Source organism: Thermobia domestica, chromosome 5 (genome assembly GCF_964235325.1).
Source record: "Thermobia domestica chromosome 5, izTheDome1.hap1.1, whole genome shotgun sequence".
Taxonomy (NCBI): Eukaryota; Metazoa; Arthropoda; class Insecta; order Zygentoma; family Lepismatidae; genus Thermobia; species Thermobia domestica.
The window spans coordinates 202,855,581-202,875,833 of record NC_137458.1 but is presented as its reverse complement, the minus strand read 5'-3'; the positions used below and the strand labels follow the sequence as shown (position 1 = coordinate 202,875,833).

The window sequence follows — 20,253 nt, the reverse complement described above, 5'->3', positions numbered from 1 at the left end:
ACGAAGAACAGATGTCAGAAGTAGTACAATATGCAGAAATTGCTTTTGGTCAGTACTACCACGGCCCAGTAACGTTAGAAAATATTTCCTTGGTGTTCTAGAAATAAAGCAAAAGGATATGCACACATGGTTGAAGTAACTAGAGGCTGATGAATCATATAAGGGACTGTCCATCCCATTGCTATGGAAACACTGCTGTGACAGAACATGGGAGTGGCAGTAATCAAAAAATTAAGAATGTTTCTAAATTGTGACAATCACTCTAACTGAACTTGGTAGGGTGTACATGAAGCTAAACAGGATCCACTGATGGTAAAATTGAGTTGATTTTGAGTTTAAGGTCCCTTGCAGCAGCGAGGCTACATAAGACGGGATCTACTGATTAACGTGGATTCTAAATCACATGAACTCCCGCCGGGAATCAAACCTGGGCCTCCAAAGTCAAAGACGCGTACGCTAACCGCTTAGCCACGAAGAAGCTCTGATAGTAAAGTGTTTTGGTACCACAAGCTCTCTACACATGTTTTCTTGAACTACAAGATTCTTAGTTCCTTCAATACAGTGCTGGCAAATAAACTGAAAACTACTGTTCTTACAGTTATAAAGTCCAAGTCAGAGACTAGGTGGAGTGCAAGAGTAGGAACTGTAAAAATCCATCATTAAGCACATTGAAGAAGTACATTTTCAATTCTTTATGTTATCACAAATGATAAGTGCGAGAACGATGAAACAAGGAATGATGCAGAACAATTAAACGAAGTGTTGATGAAATACAGATTTCTAACTTCGTTGGGATTTTGGAACAAGGACCCTGCTTTGATGGACCGAATTCGGAAGAGGTTCCAGGATCCTAAGATGAGCTTCCATCCTGAATTAAAAAATGTCTCAAAAATAGAAAGAAAACTTTAGTCTAAGGTCACCCTGGATAAAGGATTGGACTTCTATCATAAATGACATGTTAGATTAGGTTTAGGAATTAGATTTCTGAGCTTTCGGCATTGATGGCCCGTCACGTATGACACACTTTCCGAGGAAAGAGAAAGAAGGTAGCAGCCTGAGACCTGTACGTTAGGCACTATCCCGGTATTTGTCTGGTGTGAATGTGGAAAATCTCACTCAAGACGGCTGGCCTGAAAAAGTTTTACACTTTTTCGACCGAGTATCCCTACCGGGAGTCGAATCCGGGACCATTCACACCAAAGGGGAGAGCATTAAATGAGATTTTGAAATTGAGAGATAAAAAATAAATAACATTTTAAAAAATGCAGGTGAGATGTCGAAAAATTAAGGACTTACCGTTAAGCAGGCGATGGAAAGGGTAATGAAGGAATCACTTAACCGTGTTCCGATGCAAGTTGATGAAGATTCACTCAGTTGCAAGATTCTAATTTAAAAGTTTGGGTTACTTGTAGATGATAATTGTGTTTTGGTGTTAATATTGTAACATTCTGGTTGTGCCATAAAAAGTATACAAAAAAGTAACATTTTGAACAACCCCTGTGTGATTCCATATTATTAAAAGTTTCCAATAAGGCAATTAGATCATTTCTTTCTTTTCTACTCTCATCAGAGAAAAGTGGATAAAGTCTTTGGAATTCTCCCGATGGGTCCAAAATAAACAGTGCTTCACAGTGAGTTTTCCAGTGTTTTAATTAATATAAAAGAAAGTTACAATTAAAAGTATAGAAGGTTACAATTAATCGTGTCCCAAATTATTAATACACTTAAAATAGTGAAAAGTGAATAAATGTGATTTTTCTTTCTTAACAACATAATACCTCACTCTTCCTCTACTCCGTTGTATACTGTGCAGTTGGCGGGAGAGAAAGGAAAGTTAAGAGAAAAAGAAAACAAAGACAGGGCAAAATTAGCATCAAAAGAATAAAGATGTAGTTATATGTTTATGCACCTTCAATTGGCGCTAAGCTTCGTATCATCTAGCTGACTTTGTTGGTGTAAAATAATTGCAGTGGAAATATATTGTTTAAAATGTTTAACATACGAACAGTTTGTAGTAAAATCAATAACAAACCAAAATCTGTTAGTAGCAGCTGAATAAGAATAAACATGACTCAATGCACGCAGTTATCTTATTGTGGTGTATATTGAAGCATTTCTTCATTCATCAATTTCAAAGTTTAATTCAGTGGAAGGCGTCTCTCCCAAAATGCAGCAAAGTATCAGTGCAGTTCAATAATAGTGATCGTAATCGAAATAATATGAATAATTCACGTCTAAAAGTGCAAAGACATAAACCGTGCATCCGTGACGCGAACTTAGAAAGTTAGGGGCTATAAACCAAAAGTAGAAAAATAATTAAATAATATGTAATTCAAGTAAAAAATAATCAATGTTTTTATGTGTTTGTGTATAATATGTGGTAAGTTGCGTACTATGTTTTAATAGCAACATGATCTTTCCTATATTCAATAAATATTTATTAATAACATTACATTTTTTACAGGTCCCTAAAATCATAATTGCTTCGTAAAATATATAGTTAATATATAAGTATTTTATTTCTATGTTTAGCGTTGTACAGGTAAAATGTATTAACTTCTTGGTTATTAGCTTGTATTTGCACAAAAAGGTGTTCTACAGTCAGTGACTATAGTTTCATTACGTCCAGTAACACGTACCTTTTCGGACTATAAAAGCCTAATAAAAATCCTATCCCGTTATTAATAGTTTGTCCATCAAAGGGATCAAACCCCATGACTGTTATATATGTGTTCACCCAAAGATACAAACAGGAAACGAACCCAGAATTGTTATAACATTAACGACTTAGAAAACAAATGTACAACCTTATAGGAGCTCTTTCGTTGTTATATGGTTAGCGTACACATCTTTGATGTGGTACACCTGGGATCGATTCCCGGTGGGAGCTAATGTGATTAGGTTCCCAGATTAAGTTGTACGTTCACGTTTCATACAGCTTAGGTGGTGAAGTGAACGCTGAAGTCCGAACCAATCAAAGTAGAACCCTACAGTAATGATATTGATGCACAGCAGACACATGAAGAAATTTTGATCTCTGAAATGTTACTCATAACTCGCGCTGCAAAACTTTCAAAGCCTTGAAGAATTTTTTACATTGGTTGTACGGTATGAAGTTTAAAGTGTGATCCTTAATCTGCGAATTGCCATCCAATAGTGCTAACTATTGTTGTTTGATTCTCCATGAACAATTAACCGCTTAGTAGGGCCATTGTCGGCTCTCGATTGGTCCGGAACTATAAATTCGGCCTACTATCCAACCGAAGGTGCATGATCATATGATTGGCAACTACGAAAAATAATTTAGCATACAAAATTAATTCTTTCTTACTTAAAACCATCCAAAGGTAAAGACAGACTGAGTTATCTTGCTCTTGTAAGTGATGAGTGAGAAGTTAAAAAAATAGTTTGAAAACATTATAGACAAATTTGCAGGAGATACAGCAAAAAACATTGCAATTTGTGTATGAAAAAACTATAGCTATCCTGAAAATGAAATGATGTTAAAGTTTCTTCAAACAGTTGTCAATGATCATTCTTCATTTATTTTCTTCCAAAGCTAATATGTTTTGAATAATGAAGTTTCCATTTTTCTCTCTACAATCAAATCATACTCGTGTTTAATAGAAAGAAAAAATACATAATTGAAATAATGTACACTCATGTCCAAAATGATTGTCGCATATCTATAACTGTCTTCTTGTAAGAATATAATTTGATAATTATTTTGCAGGATACTTTAAATACTGATACTATGTGTGTAATCGAAAAATGTATATTTGTGGTAAATTTCATAGAAAAATAATTATAAATACGAAAATTAGAATGAGTAAAGCAAAATGTTGCTAAATGAGCAAGAAAATTTTATTTTCGTTTTATTGTTCTTATTTACTGCTCTTTTGACATGAAATTTGCCACATGCATGTCTTTGCCGATTATACATAAACTAACATTATAAGAAACGCTAGACGAATTTGTTATCAAATTACGTATATTTCTCCAACAACATATTTATAGACATGCGACAATAATTTTGGACATGAGTGTACATATAGTGGTGGGGATAGGAAGTAGGAAGTAGACGCGCAATTCCCGCTCCTGCCCTAGACGCACCTGATGCTAGATATGTCACTGGCCTTCTCTCTCTTCCATCTTTTAAATTTGAAATAGTTCCAAAGCACAGTTCCGCTATTCAAAAGGACTTCCATCTTCTTCTGATAAGGGTTTCTATTAATCTGAACATTTTCTAGATTTTCAAGGTTTGATAATGAAATTCGCTGCTTATTTCAGTTTTTTTTACGGTATTCAAAATCCATGGCATCCTGTGATAGCAATTCGTAGAACGACTGATGCAAAAACTTTCACACATGTTCGAACATTTTTTTATTGCTAGTCAACAAGTTTTATTTCTTAAGAATATAAAAGAAATGATTCTTAATATGCAGTGCAATGTTTTGCGTCATTCTGCAGAAAATTATCTATTTTGCAACACACTTCATAAGGCTTTTAGTGGAATGACAGTCAAGTAACGGTACGTGCATATATTACATACTATAAAAATCTACAGACTTCACCACTTACCACTGGAAATTTGGTTGTCATATCAGGGTGTCTTACACGTGACTGAACGCTAGTTCACCAATAAAAGAAAGTGTTAAATTTGGTTCCACAAATGTACATAAAATATTTTGTATTTCCGATGGAGCAACAGCTCACTATAAAAATTGCAAAAATTAACATTACATCCCTTGAAGATTGTATATGTGTGTGTGTTATATGCTTTACGCTATTTTTTCACGTAATATGGATAAAAGTCATGTGACTAAGTAGGGGAATAGATAATAACTCCAAGACAGTTGTATGAACAAAGCAAAATATAAAATATGAATTTCAAGTATATCATCAATACGGAATATGAAGTTAAAAGCATCAGTGTTGTCTAATCGATTTTCTAAGGCTAATTCAATTCTTGGTACCTAGAAGATTCATACAATTATTCCTATTGGAAAATATATTAAAACTGAATCATTAGCCTGAGTAAGTGAATTTACAAAACACAGTTTAGTGGGACTTTTAGAAACCTTATAACTTAAATAAGTTAGTAGATTTATTACACGTATTTACAATGACAATGGTAAATCGGACGTGTTCGTAATGTATCTAAACAAACAAACAATGTAGAAATCAATCTTCATTCTCTTGAACAATTAGGATACACACGTTAACGAAGAAGAGAAGTCAGGTCGCCAGTCAATGTAAGCTTCCCGGACAAAAAATTAGTCACCCCCCTGGCCTGGATAACCGCCTGGATGCGGTCGGGAAGGGAGTCTACAAGGGTCTGCAAGGCCGTCACATCCAGTTGAACCCACTCACGGAGGATAAGATCACACAATTCCACCAAACGTCGGGGATGCTGATGTCGACGTTTCACCCGCTGTTCCAACTGGTCCCACAGATTTTCAATTGGGTTGAGGTCCAGCGATTTTGCGGGCTATTCGAGGTGTGGTAGGGTACCTCAGTGTTCCTCAAACCAGTCACATATGGGTCCAGCTCTGTGGACCCTGCTGTTGTCTTGCAAAATGGGGGGTGTCTATAGCAAAGTCATCGCGAAGAAAGTGACTCAAGGGCAACACCTGCTCGTACAGGATGTTCAAATAAACGTGCTGGTTCATGTTCGTCGGCACCTCAATGAGTGAGCCCACCCCATAGTACGAAAAACACCCCCAGAACATCCATCCCCGGCCTGCAACTGAATTTCCTCACACTGAGAGTGAAATGCTTCATGTGGCCGTCGGTGGACACGACGCCGGGCGTCATTCGAATACAGGAAAAATAGTGATTCGTCAGACCATATGACACAGTGCCAGTCTGCTACTGTCCATGTTTGATGATTATTGGCCCTCTGCAGACGAGTAACTTTATGTGCATGTGTGAGCAGTGGCATTTTGCGAGGTACCCGACTCCATATGTTCATTGCACGCAGTTCCCGTCGCAATGTTCTCTCGCTGACAGGTTGGATTGGGCCTGCATTCACGGACTGCAGTAATTCCTGGCGGGTTTGGAAGCGATTTCGATTCACAAGCCTAGAAAGCCGTCTTCGTCCCTATCTGTGAGGATCTTTTTCCGACCACAGTTCTAGCGTCATGTTTCATGGCCACGTGTGTTACACCACTGCTTGTAGACACGTTGAACAGTCCGCCGCGAAACACCAACAAATCCGGCAACTTCCATGACTGTGTGGCCATGGGCACGGCGAAACACGATTGCCCCTTTTTGCCACTGCGTCACGTCCGCGCTCTTCCCCATCTTGCCCAACACACACCGCTTCGATCAGTTCTGTCACTGCACGGTAATGCCCTATGATCGCCTCGAGGTAGTGTATGCACGTTTGGCCATGTGATTCGACGAATACGTCATCTGTACCTTTTTGCCGACGCATCCTTGCTCTCGCGCGGGGGTGACTAATTTTTGTCCGGGGTGCTTATGAACAAACGAGTACACATGAGTTTCCTTATGCTGTATGTATGTAGTTTTTTAACAAACAAAATCTCTTTTCCGATATTATATGTATATACTTTAGCTACCAAAATGCATTATTATTATTATTATTATTATTATTATTATTATTATTATTATTATTAGTAGTAGTAGTAGTAGTAGTAGTAGTAGTAGTAGTAGTAGTAGTAGTACTACTACTACTACTACTACTACTACTACTACTACTACTATTATTATACTATTATGTTCCTAACTGGCAATTGTCAATAAAAATGGCTAGTAGCAAAAACATTTAGCAAATAAATCGATTTTATATTATGTCCTCGTTACCATCCCAACTTCTATTTCAGTAAAGTTACAATATAACTTTTTGTTCAAAACATATCCAAGTTAAAAAAAAAAAAAATCCAGATATGCATCTTCAAAATTTTAAGCTCGATGATCTTCCGAATCTAGTAGTGCAATATATCATTTAAATGCTTACTTTATCATGATATATTGTTGGAACGTTTATTTCATTGCATTCCAAGTAGGACTTGAATCAGCCCTCTACGTCAATTTGGTCAGAAGCAGTGATGCATTAAATAGTATGCTCCAGAATTTGACGTTTTTTCTAATTTCCGAGCCTACATAACTCTACAGTTGTATAATCAAGAAAGTAAACTCTGTCATTATTTAATAGTTCAATATCTCGATCAGAGTTTCTAAGATGACTGGGTCAGAAACTCCAGTTTTATTTGATGGTTTCACATGTAATAAACGAACTCGATGAAGTGACTACATTGTAAAAGAAGAGTCATACCAAACCTAGACTGAGCAAATTTTCCCTCTTAATGCATATTTCCACTTTCCACTGATGAGAAAAAATTCCAATAGAATGTCAATTTTTGCTACGAAATCTCAAATAAATACAATAATTATACAGAATGGATCATTTATCTTGATACATTCGACCTGACGTAGAGCCATTTGAAAAAATACAACTACATGTTGGGGTGGCAACACTGTTAGAATTGTGATATCACAGAGTATATCAAGAAAATCTGCCTGCTAGCCTTTGCATAGTACAAAATATCAACGTTATCTGTTTATTACTTTAAAAGTTACAAGGGAGTATCAAGATAAATAGTTCATCCTATATACTATGTCTCTCCTGCATGAACAACAAGACGAACAGAATTAATTTGCTCCCTATAGTATTTCACAAAGAAATAACTAAGAAAAACTCAATTCATTTCACCTTTGAAACTAGGTCACTTAAAAGCTGCAACTTCTTTTCTTCAAGTTGCATTTTCTGCCGGTGTCTTTCTTCTCTTTGTTTTTCCCTGTTTACATATCTCTGAGTTCTTTCCTTGTCTCTTTTGTGTTCTCTCCGCTCCTTTCTAAGTAAATATTCATAAATAAGAGAGAATATGTTATCAGAATTTACTTTATTAGTAGAATGTTTCACTGTGGTACTAGAAGTATTACTATCGAATGGGTCAAGCTGGGGTACCCGAACAGCATCTTCACCACTTTCTTCTGTGCTATCACTAAACGCTAAAACAGAATCGTTGCCTTCTTCTCGTACATTGTCACTCATCAATGATCTTCCAGGACTCTGTTCAGATTGTCCCGTGTCACCATTTACTTCTCTTTCATTGTTAATTGATGATATTTTAATAAAATTTTCATCAGTGTCACCTGTGGTATCAGGATTATCTTCAGAGAGTTCTTTTAGATCGATAGATTCTGGTTCTGAGTCTACAGACTCAGAAACTACAGTTTTGTTATGAGACGTTTTAATTTCACTACCAAATGGAATTCTGTCTCCAATAATTTTATATAAGACATCGAAATATTTAAACTTTGTTTCCTGACCAGATTCCACCTTACAAAACGCACTTTTGTATTTTGCCATTAAATAGTTCCACTTGTTGTTACATTGTTCACCTGTCACCTGAAATAAGAAGTCTTATTTAGTATTGATAAAACAATAAAAAAAAAAAAAAAAAACATGTATTATTGCTCCAGTACAATTGTGCAATCATTTTTCTACGCTCCTGTTGAAAGACACGAAAGATAATTTATGGTTAATAATTACATTTTACTGTCTTATTTTCGATTTTCTACGAAGTAACTTTTCTGTTCAGTTATTTTTTGCCCTCGCAAGCGTGCAAACAGAAGGAAGTAATAAGCAACCAGTTGTGTTTCGTGTCTACCAGAGATCGTGTATATTATTATTAGTGTCAAATTATTTTAACATTAAAACATATACCATTTTATTATAGTCAGTAATATTTTTATAATTCTGTCAACAATGATATTTCAACATTTATGTTTCCGTGAGAATAATAATTCCTTTATTGTCATTATTTCTCTTAGTAAATTTTTGGAACAAACAACTCGTTGCTACTTGCAGCTTTAGAACATGCACTTACAATATTCGTGCAGCCTTCACCTAATAACCGAGCAAATCAGTTCAACGTGCTTTACTTAATTTTATATACCGAACACTTGTACTAAGCTAGAACAAAATCGTTTGAAATTAATGCTGCAAGATATATATTATTCAAAACCACATCATTATGATGCACATCAACAGTTTCGAACAACGTATTCATGATATTGGATAAAAATTAACTTTGGAAAAAATGGTATTTCCTAGTGAACTGACATTCCGTGTTAGCTGTGACTCAAGGTCGGCAGTTGTGGCAAAATGCTATCAAAGTGATTTTTGTCATTTTTAGAAGAAATCATGACCAAATGTCATTTATTCCAATCGTTGGTCATGTTTCCTAACTTATGGTTATCTCTAAACAAAATTTCACCTTTCTACCGGATCACATTGCTTCTTCTTATCGTGAAATGTAGCTCACCTTCGAGATGTGGAAACTAACACTCCTCATCGTAGAGGATAAATCATTGTTGACCAACCAAACATATCGAAAGCACGGTTCATATTACTACGAATTCCAAGATTACGACGTGATTCAAATAGAATCCTGTCACATCGATAGGTGTTGAACGATTGTTTTCAGGTCTCCAATGCATTTTAAGAGTCAGGCGATGTAATCTGTGTAGACGAACTAAAAAAAAAAAGGTTAGAATATGATGCAGATGTGAACTAGGTGTTGTATGGCATGACTAATTTATTAAGTCAATGTATTCACCTAATATGCACAGAGTTCTGATGTACTTTTTATTCTTATTATCACGGCATTTATTAGCACATTTTCTCTACAGTTTTACGTTTGATACAAACTTTTCTATGATTTGTAATTTTCTTTCTTTCTTTCTCTTTCTTCGTCTTGATGTCTTGTTATCGTTATTTTCAAGGTATACTTATTACTTAGTGCTATTTACGAAGGTTAATTCACAAATAATGCACAGTTGGCAAATATTGAGTAATGGATGACGCAATCGCAGTAAACCTTGCATCACTTGAACTTCGGTTCACGAGGCAAGAGAACGTGTGTTTGTAAGCAACGTACTGAGCATCTTTGGAGTGATAAGTGTTGGAAATGGGAGGCCTCAGGTGTTTCGGCTAGTCTGTTGACGATCAGAGGTCCTACCTTAAGACTGAAACTTTACATAGTAAACCCGACAAAAATTCACAGTGCTTTAGGCAGGGTTTGAAAAACCCGGGTATTTTTGAAAAAAACCAACTTACCTGGGCCCATGTAGGTTTTTTCGGATATTTTCGTTTTTTTTCGAAATATTTCAATGTCTTTAAGTTAAAAGTGTTAAAATGTGATTTACATTTCAAGATTGTCATTGTCGTAACTTGCAACAATTTTCTGTTCACTACTGTTTTGAAAGAAATGGCCACCATTTTGAAATTTTATATTGGATCGCCGAAAAAATTATATAGCAAATTTAGAAGGCCTCTTGCTTCTACCCTCAAAATTTCAATTTAGAGGTCCGAAAATTGCACCCTGTAGCGTGGATACCGCTAGTTGAAAAATGGCCGCCATTTTGAAATTTTACGTTGGATCGCCGCCAAAATAATACAGCTAATTTAGTGTGTCTCGTGCTTTTACTCTGAAAATTTCTGGGTAAAAGACCGAAAATTGCGCTTTGTAGCGTGGATACCCGCTATTTTGTCTGTGTTAGGTTTGTTCTGTTTTACCAAGTCTTAATTTTTTTTGTTTTAGGTTTGTAGTACGTAAGTAAGAAGCCCAAGAAGCCATGCCAACCAACCAGGAGAAGGCACAGTGTGTCCTGTGGTACCATGAGACACGATCACCAACCACGGTGCAGAGACAGTTCCAGATAACATTTGGGAGGACTCCACCTGATGTCAAGAGCATTAAAGCCTGGTATGAGAAGTTCAAGAACACAGGGTCGGTTACTGACCTCCCGAGGTCTGGTCGACCAAGAACCTCAGCAGACACGGTGGAGGCTGTGCGGCAGTCTTTTCTGAGAAGTCCTAAGAAATCGGTGCGCAGGGCCTCACGTGAATTACAGATGCCAAAAAGCTCTATCCATGACAATTTACACAAACGTTTATTGTTTCGTGCTTACAAAGTGCAACTCGTTCAGGCCTTGTTGCCCGACGACGGTACACGTCGATATGACTTTGCGGTCGAAATGCTATCACGTATTGAGGACGATAATGGTTATCTCAGACGAATTGCCTTTTCCGACGAAGCGACATTCTTTGTCAGTGGAGTAGTGAATCGCCATAATGTACGCATTTGGGGTTCAGAACCCCCCCAGGGAGGTCAGGGAGTTCACCAGAGGCAGTCCAAAGGTGAATGTTTGGTGCGCGTTATTGCACGATCGAATTGTCGGGCCATTCTTCTTCGCTGAGGATACCGTCACATCTGCAGTGTACCTGGATATGTTGCAGCTGTATGCTGTTCCTCAGCTGCTTCAGTATCGCCCCGATGTCGTTTTTCAGCAAGACGGTGCACCACCTCATTGGGGTTTGGACGTCCGTGCCTATCTCGATAGGACATTTCCTGGGCGATGGATTGGTCGTGATGGACCAACAGCTTGGCCTCCACGCTCTCCTGACATAACCCCATTAGACTTCTTTTTATGGGGTTATGTCAAGGATGAGGTCTACCGAACACGTGTACCAGATCTTGAAACCCTGCAGCAACGAATAACCACAGTCGTTGCATCGATCCCTCCAGTGATGTTGGCTAATGTGTGGATGGAAATTGAATATCGCCTAGATGTGCTACATGCTACCAAGGGTGCTCATGTGGAAGTGTACTGATGTGACCAAAACTTGTATAGTTTGTAAACAATTCAACACCAGTTTCATATTTCTATCTTATTTCTAGCCTGAGTTATCAATTTCTGTAATCAGGGAAGGACTTCTCGGACACCCTGTATTACAGGCACCCATGGCCTTGAACTCGTTAAAGGTATGAGGGATAACGACCCCCGACATCGCCGAGTCGGCGAGCACATTATTCACGGAAAGTATTTTCTAAAATATAAAATTGCATATTTTACTTCAAATAGGCAATTCATACTTTAATTTGTTCTATGATTATCTCAAGCTAAGGCAAGATTTTTTTTTTATTCATTCAGTGCGTTCAGAACTTTAAGTAGGTCTAACGTTGAATGTTGTATTCTTTAACATGAAAGCATCTAATTCGCCCAATGAAAGTCCAAAATCTGATAAAAATCACTTTCAATGTGATCACCTTAGTTGTACCAGTAATATACTAACAAAAAGCTCAAAAACCCAGGTGGGTTTTAAAGTGGTCTTTTTCAGGTGGATCCAATCCGAAAAAGCCCGGCGGGTTTTTTCGGGCTGGGCCTACTTGGGCAAACCCTGGCTTTAGATGAAGTTTGCAGTGACTTAACAAGGGACTGTAGTACAGTTTTTCGTTGAGCTACTCGTTTCCGTAGCTACTACGAGTCAGACTTGAAATAATGATTCAACGAGTGATGAGTTCCACTTTTCTCACAAGCAACAAAGATCACCAAAGAATCATCATGACAGACAGATTTTCATGTGGAAAAAATGTCACAACAGTGTATTATTATGATTCGTTACAAAGCAAAAGGAAGAAAAAATGCAAAAACTCACCCTCAATTACTTAGGGAATATCATATGTGGAAAGCTACACTATTACCGTTGGGATGTGTTGCTATGTTACCTCATGTTCCTTACAATCCGAAAATGAGTCCACCAAATTTTGACCTATCTCTAAAGTTGAACCAACCTATTCGTGGTCGTCAATTTCGACAGCTACACAAAAAGGTCTGATGAAGCTAATATGTTCAATTAGTTGGCGAAACTGTCACACATTTATTATTTTATAAATAAACGTTGCTTTGCTCAGCGATTTGTATTTTTAGTATAACAAAAAGATCGTGTTGGATGGAATACTGGGACGTTGAGACTCAGTCACTGAGAAGCAGTTACACTACGCTGAAAGTTTGTAAAAAAGATACTGCAAAAAAATTTAAACATGTAAGAAAACAAAAAAAGTCAGTGTGTATTATGGAAAAACCTATGTGCAATTCATAATGTAGAGTACTACAATTAATGTAAGTTTTTGGTTTTAAAAAATGCCTATTTTTGGCATATAAACTATCAGTTTTCAATGTCATTTTAAAAATTTATTTTGATATTTTTATGCTTTATTTTGCCACAACAGCCGGTCTTTGGTGATGACGTAAATCGACATAATATATGTATTTGACACTCCGATTTAGAATTTAGTGTCTCGTTCATTATCCAAGCTATATGAGACGTGGAGCTAGAGCTTAACATGGGATCCGAAGACATGAGTTTTCTATGGGAATTGAACCTGGTTCTTCCATATCTTCCGACACTGAAATGCCGCAAATTGCGAGGACGCACATCCGAGACAATCTCAGCATTAATATATGATATGCTTTAGTGAACCTTTCCTTTTTCATGAAACAACTATCAACGTTAGTGTGTGCGCGGATATGTTTGTGAATTATGCCATACCCCAGTTTCAGGGTATGCAGCCTTATATATTTTTTTCAATACAATGACATATCTTCTCATTGATTAATATTTGCACAGTAGTTTTTAGATAACACATTTCCAAATCGGTAGGTTGGTAGACACAGGCTAATCCTATGGCTGCCAAAAACAATCAGGTTTGGATTTTTGGATCACTGTTTTTTTTCTTCTTCTTCTTCTTTTCTTTGGAGATAAATCAAAGATTGATGTGTCACATCATCACATGTGTACATCTATTCTAGACATGGTGAAAAATCAAACTATTAAGTGTATAAGACAGCAAATGTTGCAATATGTCTGACGGGAAGTATAGCACACATTTCACATTTAGCTTTTCACAGCGGTGCCCATATAGAATGTATTAACTAACGATGTAATGCTTGATTATGATGTATATTTGTGCGTAAAATAACAGGTGATACCGGAGTATTCGTTTTGGAACATCTTATATATACATACATCTAACGACCAAACACTACATTATGATCCGCTTTAGAACAGTGTATTTCACCTTCCTGACATGTACGTTTCGCGATGACAAAGCGTGCACCCCGTAGCACATAGCTACGAATGTAGGTAGGCAGTAGTGAGAGTTGCCGCATAATAGGTAATCATTACCAGTTTTTGGCAAAGTCTGGTAATGATAATAATTTAATGGGCGCATGGGGGGATATTCAAAATTAACAAAAGAATGGCTACTTACCAATGAATCCTCCTTTGGAAAATTTTAAAGATTTTGACGTTTCGGAACTCTCAGCTGGTTCCTTCCTCAGTGGCAAGGTAGAAAGGATTAAAACGGAAAGGAGATAAAAGGAGTAAAACCAGGAATACATACCACTATATAAAAGTAACGTACAAAAAAGAGATCCTGAGATGAAAAGAGCAGAGTGAAAAAAGAATGAACTGAATAAAAAAGAACGTGGTGTCTATGTTAGGCCACTTTTGCCAGATCCAAAGTATGCATCAAAGGTAGGTACCCAAGCTTGATCAATGTTGCCAGTATCAAGGTTCAATGCAGGTTTGTATTTATGAATAAAGAACGATTCTTTAATTTCCCGTTGTTTTTTTTTTCTTTTTTTAACCTATTACCTTCACCTGTTTTATATTATGTGAATGTTGTTTTAGATGAAGCGCCAAACCCGACATGTTTTCTTCTTATGACTTTTTTGATTGTCTAACATGTTCCTTCACACGCGTGTTAATATTACGTTTAGTTTGGCCAGTGTATGAGGAATCACATTCGCAATGGACGCGGTAAATACCTGCCTTATTTAATGGATCGACAAAATAGCTTTTAAATCCAGTGAGATGTTTTTGTAAACTTTTGGATGGAATACTTGAAGCAGATATGTTATGCTTTGCAAGAATACGTTGAATTTTTGTTGAAATTGTGGAAAATAAGGAATTCCAATCCAAGTTTTTGCTTCTTTGGACTTGCAGCGATCTACGTGTTTGATTAAACAATTTTTTGTAAAATACACAGCTTATAACCGTTTTCTTGTCCTATTTTATATAAAAACTATTTCTTCATTGAGATCTTTTTGACGGTCACAAATTAATAATGATCTACGAAAGAAGCTCTTCTTAGACAACCAAAGAAGTCACAAGAAGGCATGTCGGGTTTGGCGATTCATCTAAAACAACATTCACATAATATAAAAGAGTTAAGGTACATAGGTCTAAGAGCAAAATAAATAAAAAAAGTTCAGCAAAATAAAATAAATAAATAAAAACAACGGGAAATTAAAGAATCGCTCTTTAGTCATAAATAAAAACCTGCATTGAGCCTTGATACTGGCAACATTGATCGAGCTTGGGTACCTACCTTTGATGCATACTTTGGATCTGGCAATAGTGGCCTAACAGACACACCACGTTCTTTTTTATTCAGTTCATTCTTTTTTCACTCTGCTCTTTTCATCTCAGGATCTCTTTTTTTGTACGTTACTTTTATATAGTGGTATGTATTCCTGGTTTTACTCCTTTTATCTCCTTTCCGTTTTAATTCTTTCTACCTTGCCACTGAGGAAGGAACCTGCTGAGAGTTCCGAAACGGCAAAATCTTTAAAATTTTTCAAAGGAGGATTCATTGGTAAGTAGCCAATTTTTTGTTAATTCTAGTAATGATAGTTTGGCAAGATCATAGGGTCATGAAGAGCTGGTGCCTCGATTGCGCAAACGGCTACGCTAGTAGGATGTTCGTGTACAACTGAAGTGAAAGTGTATCAAGAATAGTTATCATCATGGACAAGTGACAAACTGTAGATGACGGTAAAAGGCTATTGTAGGGGTAAGCGTTGCATTCAGCAGCTGGTATGGGCTCACAGGCGCAGCGCAGGAGCAGCTTACTACCCAAATCTCGTATGACCGTGTCCCGTACACTAGCACGTATGGCTTTTCCAACAGATATCCCTACGGTCACTTGCCACTAACATGAGTTCAGTAATGTCAACAACACGCCTAATGTAACGAACATGTGAAGAGACAATAGAAAGCTGGTCGAATATCTGCTACTCTGATGTCACGAGTTTTATTCCATTCAGAGAAATGGGGGCGTGTATGTTTGGACACGAAATCAGACACGGAAGCCCTCATGTATAATGTAAATTGTGTACGCCGCTAGCAGGGGTATATAGTGTGCAATGAACAAGATCCCGTGATGATTGTACATGAACACATAATTGGTACACTAGCAGACTGGATACTTTCCTTACTGTTGAAGTATTGCCATGCCATATTTCTGTCAATTTAGTTTTGGACAATATCCGGGGGAATGTTGGATTATGTCAATTAGTTGAGCAAAGTGTTGCTAGTGAATAATTTGACAAGGTGTTGAGAAATTGTACTAACAAAAGAGAGTGTTTCTATGTATTATAAATTGTCTGTAATTGTGTTAAGGTTGAAATGGAGCCGTAAGTGCCTGAAGTTGTTTATATGTTGTATTGTAGCGATAAGTGGCTGTTAATATGTTAGGATGAAGAGCCAAGAGTGGCTGTTGATATTGTAGGTATATGTGTCACGAGTAGCAAGTGATATTTTGGTAGTTTACGGTAAAGCCAAGGATGACTGGTTGTTGCTTTATTAGCTTAATAAAGGTTGATATTGAAGAGAAAGAGTTATTGATTTTTATTAGTAAATTCGAGATTTCAAACCTGGTTAAAGTAAATATCTTTAGCGTGCAATTTGTGACTACTAACAAATGACGCATTCTTGTGGAATGGGATCTACGTGTAAAGCTGTTACAAGATACGGGATATCTAGGTGAAAGAAACTTTGTTTGTGGATCTTACAGGAATTTAGGCGACGTGATCGTATAATTTCTCAATTATAAAAAGAAATTAAGCATGTGAAAACAAAGCAAAAGGGGATACAAACAAAGAATCATTATAAGCATTAATGTACAAATTTCAAGAGTAAATTGGCGTCTCAATTAGGTAATGGCAAATGTAATAATTGAAGAACCCTCCGCATTAACAAGGTAAATGGAGTCATCTCAATTTCTGATAAAACATACATAAATAAGATGTGAGGACTTACCTTCCTTTTCCGTTGTCTCTAGTTCGTATTAGAAGCATCTGTAGTAAGAAAAACACAATTCACCTGTATCAAGTCGCAGTTTCCTGATGCGTATAACCGAAGGCGCCACTGTCTGCGGCTAACAAAGTTAGGAGGCGACGCGATGTGTGTGTAAATTTGTTTCCAAGAGTCGGTTGAAGTGAAAGCACTGGTACGGAGATATATTTGATGCTTTTGTTCCGAAATGGACAAAATCAAAGCAAAGAAGAACGACTGAAAAGGAAATGACGAAAGAGAAAGAAAAATCGTAAGCCCTGGGAAAGAAATATGGCAAAATCAGAGAGAAATGCAGTGTTTTGTTTGTTTCCTCGATGTTAATATGGAAACTAAAACAGCGCTGTCAAAAATCTGAATATGGGAATATTCAATTTGAAAAATTACAATTCCGAATTTCAGATGTTGGATTTGAAAATCCAAAGTCCTGATTTGCCATTCGGATTTGAAATCCGAATCCGGTTTTTCGATTTACAAATTGGAAAATCGGGCAAGTGGGAGAGGGTGAAAAAGCTCCCATATGGGTCTGTGTCAGTTTCGAAAACGTATAATGGTGTAGGAGAAAAAGCCTATTCGTGCAGGCACCACCACTGGACACCATTTTCTTCTTCCTCCAAAAAAGCCAAACCTGAAATCAAGGATTCAAAGACGAAGGATGGAACCTCTGCTACAATTTCTTACTCTTGTCAAGCATCAGTTTTACAAGAACGTGCTGAAACCTGCTAATATTTTTGTATCTGCGCTCCCGGATTCTAAATCTGAAATGGACGTATCAGATTTGGAGTTTTAAACAAGGCTCAGTATAGTGCAGTTTCCGGATTTTGTTGTCTACAACGCTGATTATTGATATTTTGTATCCTCGTGTGTTGCAATACATACACGTTGCCACACACGTCTTTGTGTTCCCATTCTCCTTTTTCTTTCCACCACCACTTTAAGTTATGCAATAATACGGTAAATGCTTATTTTTCCATCTCCGTTATGGATTATTCCACATTTTCGATATTCGCTATTTTATGCTCCAAAGCACAGACCAGATGCTACACCACTTTTCTTCATAGGTGTTAGGATGAAAAATATAAGTAGTTGGTTGATCAGAAATGTTTCATAAATAAGGGCCATGTCTATGATGGTTAAGATTGGAAGAAGAAGTTAAAAGAGGATACTGTGGTTACATCTTGGGCTAGAATGAGCTTTTGTATAATTTCTATGTATTCGTTTATTTGTGTATGGTTTTAACTTATAAAATACGAGAAATATATTGTGACAAGTATACGTAATGTTTTATATATATTATATACGGCACTGCTTCAACATTATATTTTAGATAAATTTACATAGTTAATTAAGTAGTGCTTGTTATGCCTAACACATCATAAATCTTCATAGGCACAATTCTATTTTTTGATTACCTAACAATAGGCATATATACAAGATTGACTACTGTTAATTACTATATTGCACATTAAGTATAAAGCTTTGTAACTCAAAATATCCATGTTTCACTTATCTTATTGCAGAGGGTCCTTCAATTTTTCAAAACACACATGGAAAAACAATGTCAAGCTAAAAATCTTAGATGTTTTGCTTGTTTATCCATTGGTCACTATGCATATGCTCCACTGGCAGCTCTCGAACTACAGCAGTGACGGACGAATCATTCAACATGTCCATAAATTTAATAAGCACAGATGAACCAGCTGCAGTCGAGAATATTGCATTGCGTAGTACACCTACTTCAACACATTCGAAACCAGTAAGGTATACAGCTGAGCCAGGAAGAGAAATAGAAAGAGGAATTTTTGATGGAAGAAAGGTTTGAACAGAGTTCTATGAAGAGTATAAGAAAACTTAAAAAGAGCAAGAAGAATGCAATTTAATATAAATATCTGAGTGGCTCAGAATGATTGCAGACTCCCTAGACTTACTTGAAGTAACTGCGGCGAGAAATCGTCAATCCCATGGAATAAAGTTGTCTCGGGTAGAAAGATGTTCAACACTCGAATCAATGAGGAGAAAACAAAGGTCTGCGAAAGCGTAAACTACGGATTGAATGGCAACTGTGACCGTAACAAAAACATTGATAGGGATTATAGGCAATCACGAAAGAAGCAATCTGAAGTTAGGAACTCGAACCAGACATACAACAGTAAAACTATTACAAGATATGAATGATTATGAGACCAGTAGCAGGCAAGTATAGGATGTCAATGCATCCATCTCGTGGAAGAACTTTCTAAAATCTGGTTCCATGCAAGAAGATATATGTGAGAAGGGAAAGAAAACTGATCGACAAAGGAAGCTAGTTTTATAATCCCGAAGTTATCGTAAACAAAGTAAGCAAAAATATCTTCGGAAGACAGCACAAAGCGTACCTACGCACCCGCTAAAGACAACGACGAAGAAGCTCTACCATATAAAACAGCTAATACATACGAAATAGTAGACAATGTACTTAAAGCTTCACAACAGATGTATAAAATAACGTTCCCGGTGTCGATGCAAACATAACAACATTGTAGGGAAGATTTGTCGCACACATTCAAATTCCCTGGTATCGTTCTGACGATGTCACTTAAAGCGAGGTTTCGTGCAGAAAGTTCCTCTTGGCTATTTAAGGGAGTCAAAAGAAGGCTTCTTAGGTTACCCCACAAGAAGAAACTAGGTGGAGTGAGATCCGATGAATGAGCTGGTCCGGAAAACAGGACTCCATCGTTCGATTCCTTTATCTGGGAAAGTCTGATCGAGATACACATGAAAAGAGCAGAAAAGTGGGTTGGCACCTCGTCATGGTGAAACCACATATGCTGACCAACACCAAGCGGGACATATGCTAATAATTCTAAAAGTTTGTGCTGCAGAAACATGGCGAATACTATGCAGTTAAGCAAGGAGGAAGAAGATTGGGGACTATTAAGTGATCGCAAACGATGCTTGCCCACATGTTTACTGCAAATGTCTGTTGGTGACTCTTGATAACTGTCATGTAAGAATTTTCATCAGTCTACAGGTGGCTATTCCAACTACTGAATACATCGTCTCTAGTAAAACAGGCTTCATTGGTGAACAGTACAGAGGCATGGAACTGACAATCAGCCACACAGCGCTGCACTAACATTCAAAAAATACGACACATAATCGAAGTCAGCTTGACTCAGATTTTGTACTCTTTGTGGATGGTAGGGATGCAACTGTTGTTTATGTAGTACCTTCCACACAGTACTGTGGTCCGCGTGTGG

The 20,253-nt window shown here is 37.1% G+C and overlaps 1 protein-coding gene across 3 annotated transcripts in view; it reads right to left on the bottom strand.

Annotated features, from left to right (window-relative positions):
- Positions 1-1,632: 1,632 nt before the first annotated feature.
- The window catches only part of LOC145686349 (uncharacterized), a 73,188-nt gene continuing 54,567 nt past the window's right edge, over positions 1,633-20,253 (bottom strand). For all 3 annotated transcript variants that reach the window (XM_081759596.1, XM_081759595.1, XM_081759594.1), the window contains exon 4: positions 1,633-8,437. In XM_081759596.1, coding sequence (XP_081615722.1) covers positions 7,730-8,437 — 708 coding nt within the window. In that variant the 3' untranslated portion in view covers positions 1,633-7,729. The remainder of the gene's footprint in view (positions 8,438-20,253) is intronic.